Here is a 13,075-nt window from a genome sequence, read left to right on the forward strand (position 1 = left end):
TATTGTTACTTCTGACTTTCTTTACCTATCAGACTTATATTTGATTAATCTAATTCTAAAATGTTTTTATTTCCATTATACAAATATTTTTTTTAAAATTTGACTTATCCAGGCTTAATTTATTAGATAATTTCCATGTAGATGTACAGTTTTGATAATATATATGTATTTAGATTCAAAATGGTGGTTTTTGCTGTCATCATTTTTCATATAAATATGTATGTATAGATATGTGTATATATGTATTTAAGTGTATATATGCAAAAAATCATAGCTAGATCTATATTCAACTCCTTTTTAACTTAGTAGAAACGTATATAGTTTATATAAATATGACATATCACAACTGAAATATTAAGCTATAATATTAAAATTGGTGAATTATTTATTATGTAATAACAATTATACCCAGAACCATTTTTAAAAATGCCAACAAAGACAGCGGTCTAAAAGGTTTTTTATTAATCTAGATAGAAGTCAAATATAGACTCATTTATGCTTTTTTCACTTGTTTGCTATCTAAAGACTGGTCTAGCTGAGTTTGAAGAGCTTGGTCACTAGGTTGGTGGTCATTTACTAAGTTGCAGAAGAGTTGTGAACAACATCAGGGGAGGGATTACCCATAATAGCAAAATCCTAAATGTTTGAAAGAATGAATGAAAAAGAATTTAAATTCTTATTATGTACTAAGTACTATGTTAATCACTGAGAATATGCATTCAAAAATGACACATTTTTGCTCTCAATAAGCTTACTCTTATGTGGAGAGAAAGCACATATTGGGGAGTATTGAGGATATTTTGATCTGATATGTCACAAGGAGGGTGAATGGAGCTATAGGAAAGCTGATTGATGATACCATAAAAATAACAGTGTTGATTTGATTAGAATTTCTACAACAAAAGAGAGGAAAGTGGTGTGTGTTGTAGGGGGAGGGGAGGGAATTGAGGGATAAGCTATATATAAGGTATAGGAACAAAATGACAGGAAGTTGAGTTGGCATTGTGAGTTTGGACTCAAGTACTCACTAATCAGGATAGTTTGGACCCCAAAGCTAAATGTATTATATTACCAAGGTCATGGTTCTAGGAGTTCAGTCTTAGAAATGTTTATCAGTAGAATGGATGTCAAAGAGAAAGCTGGGGTGGATGTTTTGAATTATATTCACATGAACAAACATACACATGTGTACACATATACTCACATACATATATCATATAATATTCTAAGCCTGGGCTTGGTTATAGAAAAATGTGTATTAGTGAATATGCTAAAATGTTTTTTTCTTCTCTATATTTGTGTCTATGTTCAACAGACTGTAACACTGGAACAAACTATTAAAAACACCCAAGAGAATTATGATGACGAAATTCAACTTTACAATGAGCGGATTGAAACTCTGAGGAAAGAGATTGAAGATGCAGAAAGAATGCTGGAAAACTATACTAATGACTGCCGCCAGTTGGCAGTATACCAGCTATCACTGGAAAATGAATTGGAGCGGTATAAGCGCATCATTGAGAATGAAGATAACAGGTACAGTGGGCCCAGGCAATGGAAAGTGAACTTTTCATTTTGCATGAACTTATTGTTTTGGGAGAACTGTGACTCTTACAAGGGGTGTTGAGCAGTCAAATCTCTGAAGAGAAAGCAAGAGATTACCCTTTTAAGTTTGTGCTTTGAAATATGTGTCTTTTAAAGTCTGACTCATGAGGACTCTGGTGGACTCTTTTTTTTATCACATGTCAGGGATCTTTCTGTAGGCTTAGAGTCCTTTATGTACTATTTGGGGAACTTATTTTTGCTCTTTTTTTTAACGTTTTATTTGTTTTCCAATTATATACAATAGCAAATTGTACCCATCATTTTTTTCAAGGCTCTGAATTCTACAATTCCCCCCCCCCCCCCAGGCTGTCTGGCAATGTCTACATTGTTTCCATGCCATACATTGATGTAAATTGAATGTTATAAGTGTAAACATAAGAATAAACATAAAACCCCTCCCCCCCAATAAGATGGGAAACCTCAAGAATAGAGTGAGGGAAAAAAAATTGTACTTCAGTCTGTATTCAGATTCCAATTCTGTCTCTGGGGTGAGTTTCTTTCTTTATCATAAGTCCACTAGAGAAGTTGCTTCAATATTTTTCCCTCAGTTGCTATCACTAACTGTACCTCCACTCTATTCCTCCCCACTCTCATTTATTCTATTCTCTCTCTCTCTCTCTCCTTTCATCCTGGCCCTGTCCCAAAGCGTGTTGTATCTGAGTACCCTCTCCCTTGATCTTTCCTCTCTTCTGTCACCTATTCCCTTCTTCCCTCCTCCCATTTCCCCTCATCCCATCCCTTTCCTCCCATCCTTCTCCAGGGCAAGACAGATTTCCTCACCCTATTAAGTGTGTATGCCATTTCCTCCCTGAGCCATTTCTGATGAGAATGAAGGTTCACTCATTGCCCCTTTCCTTCCCTCCTCCCCTCCATTGAAAAAGCTTTTTTTTGACTCTTATGTGAAATGGAAAAAGCTTTTTTTTACTCTTATGTGAAATCTCTCAGTTTCTTCATCATCTCCTTTTCCTTCCTTCCAGTGCTTTCCCCCATTGCCCTTTCACTCCATCCCTTTACCACACGATAGCATTATATTCCACTCCTTCCTATGTCCTGTCTATATATGCCACTCTTATAAATGAGAAAGTTCATATGAGTTATCAATATCTTCTTCCCGTGCAAGAATACAAACAGTTCAGCATCAACAAGTTCCTCATAGTTAGTCCCTCTCTTCCACTCCTTCTATGGTTCACCAGAGTCCTGTACTTGGAGATCAAACTTTCTGTTCAGCTCTGGTCGTCTCGTTAGAAAAGTTTGAAAGTCCCCTGTTTCATTGAAAATCCATCTTTTCCCCTGAAAGAGGATGTTCAGTTTTGCTGGATGATTGATTTTTGGTTGTAAACCAAGATCTTTTGCCTTTTGGAATATCATATTCCAATCCCTATGAGCCCTTAATGTAGATGCTGCTAGATCCTGTGTAATCCTGACTATGGAGCCTCGGTAGTTGAATTGTCTGTTTCTAGCAGCTTTTAGAATTTTCTCTTTGATTTGGGAGTTTTGGAATTTGGCTATAATATTCCTGGAAGTTTTTCTTTTGGGATCCCTTTCAGGGGGTGAACGGTGAATTCTCTCAATTTCTATTTTACCCTCAGCTTCTAGGGTCTCAGGGCAATTTTGCTGTATTATTTCTTGAAAAATGAAGTTTAGGCTCTTTTCCTGGTCATGGCTTTCAGATAGTCCAATAATTTTCAAATTATTTCTTCTGGATCTGTTTTCAAGGTCAGTTGTTTTTCCAATGAGATATTTCACATTTTCTTTTAATTTTTGGCTTTTTTGGAAGAGTTTTATTTCTTCCTGATTTCTTGCAAAGTCATCAGCTTCTTTTAGTTTCATTTTGCATTTGAAGGAGTTATTTTCTTCAGAGAGCTTTTTTATCTCCTTTTCCAGCTGGCCAGTTCTGCTTTTTAAGGCATTCTTCTCATTTGCCTTTTGTTTTGCTTTTTGCATTAGGCCTAAACTGGTTTTTAACATATTATTTTCTTCAGTATTTTTTTGTATTTCTTTCACCAAGCTATTGATTTGGTTTTCATGATTTTTCCGCATTGCTCTCATTTCTCCTCCCAATTTTTCCTCCACCTCCCTGAATTGCTTTTCAAAGTCTTTTTTTGAGTTCATCCACAGTATGAGCCCATTTTCTATTTCTCTTGGAGGTTTTGGATACAGAAGCTTCGATTTTATCATCATCAGAGTATGTGTTTTTGCTCTTCCATAGGACTGAAATAATTCTCTATGGTCAGATCCTTCTTTCCAAGGTCTTAAGCTCTCCAGCCAGTGCTTTGATATGTAGATGACCGCAGCACTGCCCTCTGCCCTGAGGCTATAAGGTGGGATCCAGCTATCTTAGTAAGGAAGCCTAAACTGCACCCTGAGTCTGAGTGTAGGCAAACAGCAGAGTCCTGCCCCAGGAAGAGCTGAGAGATCTCTGCAGACTTCCCTTACCTTCTCTGGGGGTGCAGGCTACTTTCTCCGGATTCTCGCTGCAGGTTCTGTGGTTGGTACTCCTCACTCCACACTCACCCAGGTACAGCAGAGTTCTTTCCTCTCCCCTTCAAGCTTTTGCTGGTGATCTCTGGGCTGGGCTGGGCTGGGCTGCACAGTGGCTTTTTTTCCCACCCCAGGTCTTGGTGAAGCACACCATTCCTGTGGAGGTTCTAAGTTATCTTGGACAGGGAAAATGTATCACTCAGTCTTTCTGTGGGTTCTGCCCCTCTAAATTTTGGCTAGAGCCCTCATTTGTTTGTTTTTTGGGGGGGTTGGGGGGTTGGAGTTGTCGGGGAATGGTGCCTTCACGCCTCCATCTTGGCTACACCCCAATCTTTCTTGCTCTTTTTTTAAAATAACATTTTAAAGGGATTTTTTTATCATCAAAATTTTTCACAGTATCTTTCTCCCTTTCAAAGAGAGCCATCCTTTCTAAGAAATAATGTTTCTAAATTAAAAAAAGAAAAAGAAACTAGTAAAAACTGATCAATAATTAGAAAAAGTTAAAAAACTATGTGTTATGTACTATATCCATGGACTCCCCACCTCTACAAAAGTGTGGCCTGGACTGTCTTTTCATAGTCCTTCTTTCAACATTTACTTTTGATTGTTTTTTTGATGGTTCTTTCTATTTACATTTTTGTAGTCATTGTTTTATTGCTTTCTTGGATCTGCTAACTTCACTCTGTATTAATTCATAGAAATCTTTCTCTGTCTTTATTATGCCATTTCTTATAACTAATATTCCATTATATGAATTTGCCACATTTTGTTTAGACATTTCCTTTTCCCTCAATTGATAGATATCCACTTGGTTTATAATTACTTACCATCTCAATTTGTGCTACCAATATTTTGATATAAATGGGCATTTTCTTCTTACCAATGACCTTCTTGAAGTATGTCGAGTAGTTGAATTTTGGGTCAAAGGTATAGACATTTTAGTCATTTCATTTACAAAATTTCAAACTGCTTTCAAAATGTTTGCATTGATTTGGAGGACTTTTTAATGTGCTTCCCTTTTGCCATGTTCTTGTCCAAATATGATCTTTAAATTTCTAATCATTTATTACTAAGCAAAATCTGTAGTTAAATGGAAAACATTCTTGGGGCAGCTAGGTGGTGCAGTGAATAGAACACTGACCCTGGAGTCAGGAAGAACTGAGTTCAAAATCTAGCCTCAGACACCTAAAATTTAATAGCTATGTGATTTTGGGTGAGCCACTTAATCTCATTGTCTTGCAAAAAACTAAAGAACAAAACAAAAAGAAAAACATTCTGGGTTTCAGATCCTTCAATCAATGTCTTATTCTGATTACTCTTTGGGGTAGTGGTTTTTTGGGGGAGGCTATGTTCATTGAATTCAAACTTTCTCAGGACTATCAAACTGGAAAGACTTGAAATGGATAAATAATGAACTGTTATACAAGGACCCTTCTAATTAACTTTAGAGAGGCTCATCACTACAAAGGACATATAATGTGAATTTTTTCATTCATTGCAGCTATTGTCCCCTACCACATGGAAGGGTTATAAATTGTATTGGGGAAGAGAATATCTAGACTAAGGAAATTCCAGTTCTTTTGAAGCAAAGAATAATTTCAGATGTTGTATTTTCAGTGGTGGAGAGGGGATAGCAAAGTAACACATGTAAAAATGTATATTTTAGTTGAATTTGGAGTATGCACTTCTTTTAAAGAACTTTTGCCCCACCAGACTTAAACTTAATGTATTCTGAAGATGGGTTCAGTTCTTTTGTGAGCTAAGAATGGTAGAACCTTCATTAGTTGTACACCAAAAAGCATCATTAGCAAAGAACTCTAGGTCAAAGGACTTAAGGGTTGTACTATGTCTCCCCAGCAGATCAAGAAAATTCTTATGGTACTATGGCACTAGGTGAAACATCAGAGATTAGCGACATTCCATATGACATCATTAGAAGAGGACAGGGTTAAGATTGGATATAGGAGTTGGCTTAACTTTCTCTCCAGAAAAGAGTAAATTGTTCTTTTAGTTGGAAGATATTTGAATACTCTTTCAGAGAATATGATGTTGAGAAGTCGAGATTTTTTTCCATGCCACCAAGGCCTTTCTAACAGAGAATCTATTTAGGGCAGGGGAAAAATTGCCGTATCTGTAGTCAGAGGATATGGGTTCAAGTTTTGACTTTGCCACTTACTACCTGTACCAAATGGAGCAAGTTATTTAACTTCCTCAAACCAAGAAGAAGCAGGCTTTTCCCTCACTTTGATAGCTAAGCCTATGGCACTGAGTTATTTAATTTGAGCCATAATTTTCTGATTTATAAAATAGGGAGATCAGACTAGCTAACTTTTAAGGTCTCTTTCATGTCCAGGTCTATGAGGACTTAAAGTTTACAAAGCACTTTATATTTTACTAGCACTCTATTATAATTCCTAAACTAGGTTGTTCTTATACAACTGGAATTGGGCTCTCTCATGGCCACTTTAAACAGCAGTCAGGAGGACTGCCCAGGGAAGAGACTCTCTTTCCTGCTAAGTGACTTCCTCAGAGTGATGATACAGCTAGTAAATGTCTAAGGGTGGATTTGAACTCAGGTTCTCCTGACTCCAAGGTCAATGCTCTATCTACTTCACGTTCCTACATAATTTTAAAGAGGCATACACAATAAGCTTTTCTAGATAGAATTACTGTAGATAAGAAATAATTGGCCTCTCTTGGGTTGTTCTTTTGCTTATTTATATTGAGGTTATGTTTGGTTTATGTATATGTAGGAAAGGAGGAGAGTAGGTGGGAGAGAGAGAGAGAGAGAGAGAGAGAGAGAGAGAGAGAGAGAGAGAGACAACCAGCCAGCCATCCAGAGACAGAGACAGAGACAGAGGTAGAAATGGAGAGACAAAGAGAGACAGAGAAAGAAGGAGAGACAGAGATAAAGAGACTGAGATTATTGAGAGATAGAAAGAGTGTGTGTTTGTATGAATATGTGTGTGTGCATGTGTGATTTATGACTAGAGTGTCTCAAAGATAAATCCTCTGATCTGGTCCCAAGAAAATTAAACAAGAAATCTTGCAAATGTCTTTCCTATGTCCCACTACTGCAAAATTTTATCACCTTCCCCGTTGTGGTTAACATCTGTGCCCTGATCCTCACTTGTCTCTGAAAGTTGGAGGGAACATTGCCTCTTTTGCATGCCAAGTGTTAATGATAGACTTGAGGGTTACTAAGATGGGAGAGGAGCTACTGATTTAATGGGAGACCTCAGTTTTGAATAAAGGTATAATCCTGTCAATAGCAGTAAACCACCTCCTCAGTCCACTCACTTAGTCTTCTGGGGGACCTTTGTCCAAAATTATTGTCCTGATTGGGTCTTGATATGTTATTGTCCTAACAGACCCAAATGCTAAGAGTCCCAAGTTGTTAATCAATAATTAAGATATTAGGAGACTCTTATCAGGGAAGTTTTATTGCTCATTGGTTATAGTTGATGATTAACTTATATGTCAAAGTCTTAGACAGAAAAATGCAGGTCCGCTCATATTCTGGATTGATTTATACTCTTGTAGAACTTTTCCTCCTGGCTCCTGAAACTTTGACAGCTATTTCATGGGAACTCCCATTGGGATGTTTTATTTTCTAATTTTTTTTTCCATCAGCTCTTTCCTGGTCAAGGGAGAATCAGGAACTGGGTTTCCATAAAACCTCTCCATTCAACAAAGCAGTAACTCTCTTCCAGTGGGACATATTCCTGGGATGGAGATAGTTAGAAGGGCATGAAAGAAAATCCAACCAATACCTCCTTCTATAGCTCCTCATCTCAATTTTGGTCACTGAGTGACTTGCATTCTTAGCACTCTACTTCCAGAGGTAAAAAGTCTTTGCGTAGCTCTTCCTCAAGAGAATGACAATAATAACCACCGCTTCAACAATAATATTAATAGCCAGCATTTAAACAGTATTTTAAGGTGTGTAGAGTACTTTACAAATGTCTCATTTGATCCTCACAACAATAACCCTGAAAGATAGTTTATATTATTATCCACATTTTACAGATGAAGAAACTGAGGCAGAAAGTGATTGACTTGCCCAGGTGTCATTCAACTATTTAGTATGTGAAGTAGTATTTCAATTCAGGTATTTCTGACTCTAGGTCCAGAACTGTCTATATATTTGGCTCCTAGCTTCCTGAAACAGTTTACTTCTGTACTTCAAAAGAAGCATAATTTCACTGGTGTGGTTCATTGATGCAGGTTCACATAACCCTCCATACCTTTGTAGATCATCTCCATAATTCTCTTTGTTCTTCCTTCAAAAACCATTAGTCACTGGACACACTTCTGGTGGAAGGTCTCTACAAATTTAGTTAGCCCAGTTCTCAAGTGTCTGAGGTCGGATTTGAACTCAGGTACTCCAGGGCTAGTGCTCTATCCACTGTGCCACCTAGGTGCCCCTGACTTTACTTTTTTATATACTGGTAAAGTCTTTGAGAATACTGAATCTTCCACACAACATGGTGAGGCCTTAGGACTGGGACTTTAGCTGTGAAATATTCTATATTTTTCTTGATGTCATAATGAAGTGAAGGAAGGGGGAAACTACCAAAAAAACTCCACAAGAAGCGGGGTTTTTTCCTTTAGCTTAGAAGTTATGATTGTGATCCTGAGTTATGGAATATTTAAGAAATGAAAGCATTCCTAAATTTCTTTCCCTTTGGTTGGTATAACATTTTCTAGTAATTGTGACTAATGTATTATGTTGTAGAGGAAGCTGTGTATTTAATGCTGAAACCAGTAGGACTTGAAAGAATATTAAGCTGTCACCAAGGCCTTGGGAAAATACTGCAAAGAAATATAGCTGGTTTCACTTTGGCTTAAAAAATGCTTATCTTATAATTTCTTAATATAAAAAAGTATCATACATAATGGACAGACCTAAACACTGGCTATTTGATTTAATAGAATGTGTATATATAATGGAAAGCTGATCAGGAGAGCTGCTGATAATATTCCTTGCCTTGCTATTTGATTAAAAATTATAGGGGATGGATCTTATTCCTGGATAAATGAATGGAGTGATTGCTAAGGAATGACTAGAATTATCTTTTTGGGTGGATGAATGAGAATCAGATGATGTGACAGACTCTTTGACTTGAAAGAAAAACCTTATTCTACAGCCTATATAGACCCATCTTTATATCTTGGCGACTCTTTTCTAAAGCATTTTCTCCCTTGGATTTCCAGAAGGGGAAGAAGAGATTTGGACTCATGGCAGATGTGGTTTATAGCTGAAGCACAATGGCAGTGGGGGACCATGTATTTACCTAGGCAATTCTGAGACTGAACCTTGCTACTTTCTTTTTGCCTTCGTATTTCCTATTTCCAAGAGTTTCCTCAACTCTGTCACCCCCCAAAATTCAATCAGTAGTCAAGGCCTACTGCTTATACCCTCAGAACATTTTTTGCATATGCTCTATTATCTCCTTTGATGCCACAGCCATCCTGTCCAGGTTCTCATCAACTTGTGTCTGGATTATTGAAGTACTCTGTTGTTTGGTCCCCTTGCCTCAAGTTTCTCCCCACTTCTTATTACCTCCTAGATCAAATATAAAAACCCTGTACCTTTTCAGTCTTCTTACATCTCAATCTCCTCCATTTTCTTCTTATTACCTCCTAGATCAAATATAAAACCCTCTACCTTTCAGTCTTTTTATTTCTTACTCTCCTTCATCCACTGTAATCCAATGATGCGGTCATCCTAGTTGTTCCTGGAACTATCTCTTTTGGTTGTCTCTACAAACCTAGAATTCCCTCCCTCTTCATCACCACCTCATGGCTTCCCTGGTTCCTTTCAAGTTTCAACAAAAGTTCTACTTTCTGTAAGAAGCCTTTCTCAGTCTTTCTTAATCATATTATCTCCCAAGACTACCTCCAATTTTATCTTGTTATATGCATAATTATTTGTGTATTTTCTTACCCATTAGATTGTGAGATGCTGGAAATCAGGGTTTTGGATTTTTTTTTTTTTTGTATTCCCAATGCTTAACCCAATACTCAGTAAAAGTTAGCAGTGACTGACTTTTATGAGCACAGATTAAGAACTAGTGATATTGAGAAATTAATGTTTTCAGCCTTTGAGTGAGAATTCACTGTGTTTTCTCAGCAAGGTGGGTATCATCCAGCAACTGTCCAACATCATGGGAGGCTCCCCCTCTGTCCTGGATGGACTCTATCATGTGGAATGGGGGCAGAGGGCGGACTCATGTTGATATGAGGCCCTCTCTATCAATCTTATCTTCCATATATCATTAGAAGCAGTCCTGGGTGGCAGAGAGAGTGGTTTCTTTAAAATTAGGAAGGCCTATATTGCTTTTCACATTGAGACTCTAGGCATATACCTTAATCTCAATGTCTCAGTAACTTTAAATTTTACCTGCTAAGTTTTAGATGGATTGCAATCTTAGTATAATCACATGTGTATTATATTATTATTGAATGAAATATCTATTTGAAATTACCAATGACACAATCAATTTGATATATATAGCATTTTTTTATTTTGTTAAAGAACAATCTTGTTCCCTGGGTTTTAAAAAAAAAGTTTCATTATTATTTGAAGAAAAATCTGTGGAAATAAATTCCTTCTGTTTGTCTTTGTTAGACTGAATTGTGCTATAGTGGAATCACCGATCACACTTTTTACTCAGAGCTACCACACTTCTTACAACGTACCTTCCAACAGAAAAGGTAATACTCCTCTACCTTCCTCTCCATCAAAAACAAATCCTTTCATTTTTTGGGAAGTGAGGAGAAAATTTGTTTCAGACTTTTTATCTGCATGTCTTTTCATTTCCTCTTAAAAATATTATTAAGGGAGCATGTCAGGTATGAGTATTGCTTTCCTCCCTCACACCCAGTACTCAGTGGGTGCTAAATAAGTGACTGTAATCTATAGTGAGAGGTGCCCAGATGTCGTTCTGAATGAGCAGCAGATTACACCAAGAACCATTTAATTCAAGATGCTAAGGGAAATGTGTGGTTGCAGTGTATTGCCTTATTTCAAAATGAAATAGAAATAGGTTTTGCTTGCAAACCTGGCCTATCTCTCAAAAGACAATTTTGTTTTATTGGTATGATTTAATGGAACTTGCCATCAGAATGAAATGGCATTATTTTGCTTCTTGGTGATGTTTCTCAATGACGAATCTACTTAGAATGGCAGTAATGAAGATGTCTGTAACACTAAATAATTGAACATTTTACTTAAAACACTACAGACAGAAACCAAAGCAGTTCTGTGCAGAGTATGGATGTGCAATCAGAAATCAAACCACCTAGGGTTTGAATGAATAGAGCATTTTAGAAGAAAACAGAAAATGGTAATGATGATATCTAATAGTAGGGCTTCTCTTTTAGTGTTTTTCAATGAAGTTTGCAGGAAGTTCTAGAGGGTTTGAGAATATTGCATCTCTGGTTACCATAGCTTTTTTCTCTCTAATATAATCTTTGGGCCCACCCACCCCCCTTTTAAGGCATGCTTAAAAAAAAGGAATGATGCAAAAAAACACCCTTTAATTAGACTATATGCAGCAAGCTTAATAACAAAGAGGATAACTTTGAGCAGGACCCTAAGGGAGAAATTGCAGTCACTCTGAAAATTGAGTTTGGTCAGAAATTCTTGAATTTTCTTATGCTAAATCCTATGAAAACATAGTAAGTTATTTACTTCATTAATTTTTGATCCCAAAATATTTGTTTTAGGTTACTTTAAAATGTAAAATATTTATATTTTGTTTTGTTTGGCAATATTCAAAATAGTGGTTTTTTTTTTTAAGATATTACCTGGGCTATACAGGATATAACAACAGTAAAACCAAGACAAAAGGGTCTACCAAAGAAAACTTTAAGGAAAAAGGAGATCACAGCTAAAGACAAATCAGAGGAAACTTTCGAGGACCAACCAGTCAAAAAATCTGCAGAAGGCAAAGACCTAGTACAGCTTCAAGATGATCATCAAACAAAGCTGGAAGTGAGGAATGAAGAACCAGGGACTCAGAAACAAGAAATAGCCCCAGAGGATGTTCCAGATGGTTCAAAGATAAGCAAAGCCTTTCAGAAAGTGTACAATATTATTAAAGAGGGAGTAAGAAGTGACAGAGTAGCTGAGCCTCAATCAGATCTCTACACCAAAGGACGTCATGTACTTGTTACAGGGGATGCCAGCTATATAGACCCTGATTTTTGTTCCTCATCCATCCCAGCAAAAGGTGGGATTGTTGTTTCTATTGAGCAGATGTATGATGGTGATGATGTGGAGCCAACACCTATGCTGCCTGAACCCCCATGCCCAAATGGAGAAGATGAACCAGAAAAGCATGAGGATGAATATAAAGAACATTTTGAAGATGGAAAGAATGGAAGCAAAAACAGAGATCAAGGGAAGGTAGGTGAAAAAATTGATGACATTCCCAAGAAAAATGGGGCTGTGAAGTCCTGCCCAGTAGTCATACATGGTCCAAATGGACATTCTACAGATCATTCACAGAACAGCAAGAAAGATAAAGCTTCTGAGGCAGCAGATAAAAGGCTACTAGAGAAAGCCCCTCATGAATCCATGACTTATGAGAAGGTAGAGATGGTAGAATCCTTTGAGAAATTTTCAACTGACCGAATTCAGACTTATGAAGAAACAGCAGTGATTGTAGAAACAATGATAGAAAAGACAAACAAGAAGACACCAGGAAACAAAAGCCTTTTAGGCCCAAAATTAAAGTAGGTCTTTGAGTGAGATGCTTTATTTTAGAGTGAGTAATGAGTTTTATATTTTGTGTAGGATAACAATTGATACTTCTATAATCTCTAAAGGAGTTTTAATCCTAAAATTAAAAAGTTCTCTTTAGCTGATTGTTACAAAATTTTATAGTGACCTTGATGAATATAGATTTTCCATGTTTATAAGAAATGGAACATGAATATTTCTACATTATTCAATGAAATTACTGTCAAATATTTACAT

The 13,075-nt window shown here is 36.8% G+C and overlaps 1 protein-coding gene across 1 annotated transcript in view; it reads left to right on the forward strand.

Annotated features, from left to right (window-relative positions):
• Positions 1-12,847, forward strand: part of LOC141518683 (filensin-like) — a 46,872-nt gene extending 34,025 nt beyond the window's left edge. Inside the window, exons 6-8 of the mRNA XM_074230966.1 lie at positions 1,316-1,536; positions 10,721-10,806; positions 11,895-12,847. Of these exons, the coding sequence (XP_074087067.1) occupies positions 1,316-1,536; positions 10,721-10,806; positions 11,895-12,835 (1,248 nt within the window). The 3' untranslated portion in view covers positions 12,836-12,847. The remainder of the gene's footprint in view (positions 1-1,315; positions 1,537-10,720; positions 10,807-11,894) is intronic.
• The last annotated feature ends 228 nt before the right edge of the window (positions 12,848-13,075 follow it).

Source organism: Macrotis lagotis, chromosome 1 (assembly GCF_037893015.1).
Source record: "Macrotis lagotis isolate mMagLag1 chromosome 1, bilby.v1.9.chrom.fasta, whole genome shotgun sequence".
NCBI classification, from domain to species: domain Eukaryota; kingdom Metazoa; phylum Chordata; class Mammalia; order Peramelemorphia; family Peramelidae; genus Macrotis; species Macrotis lagotis.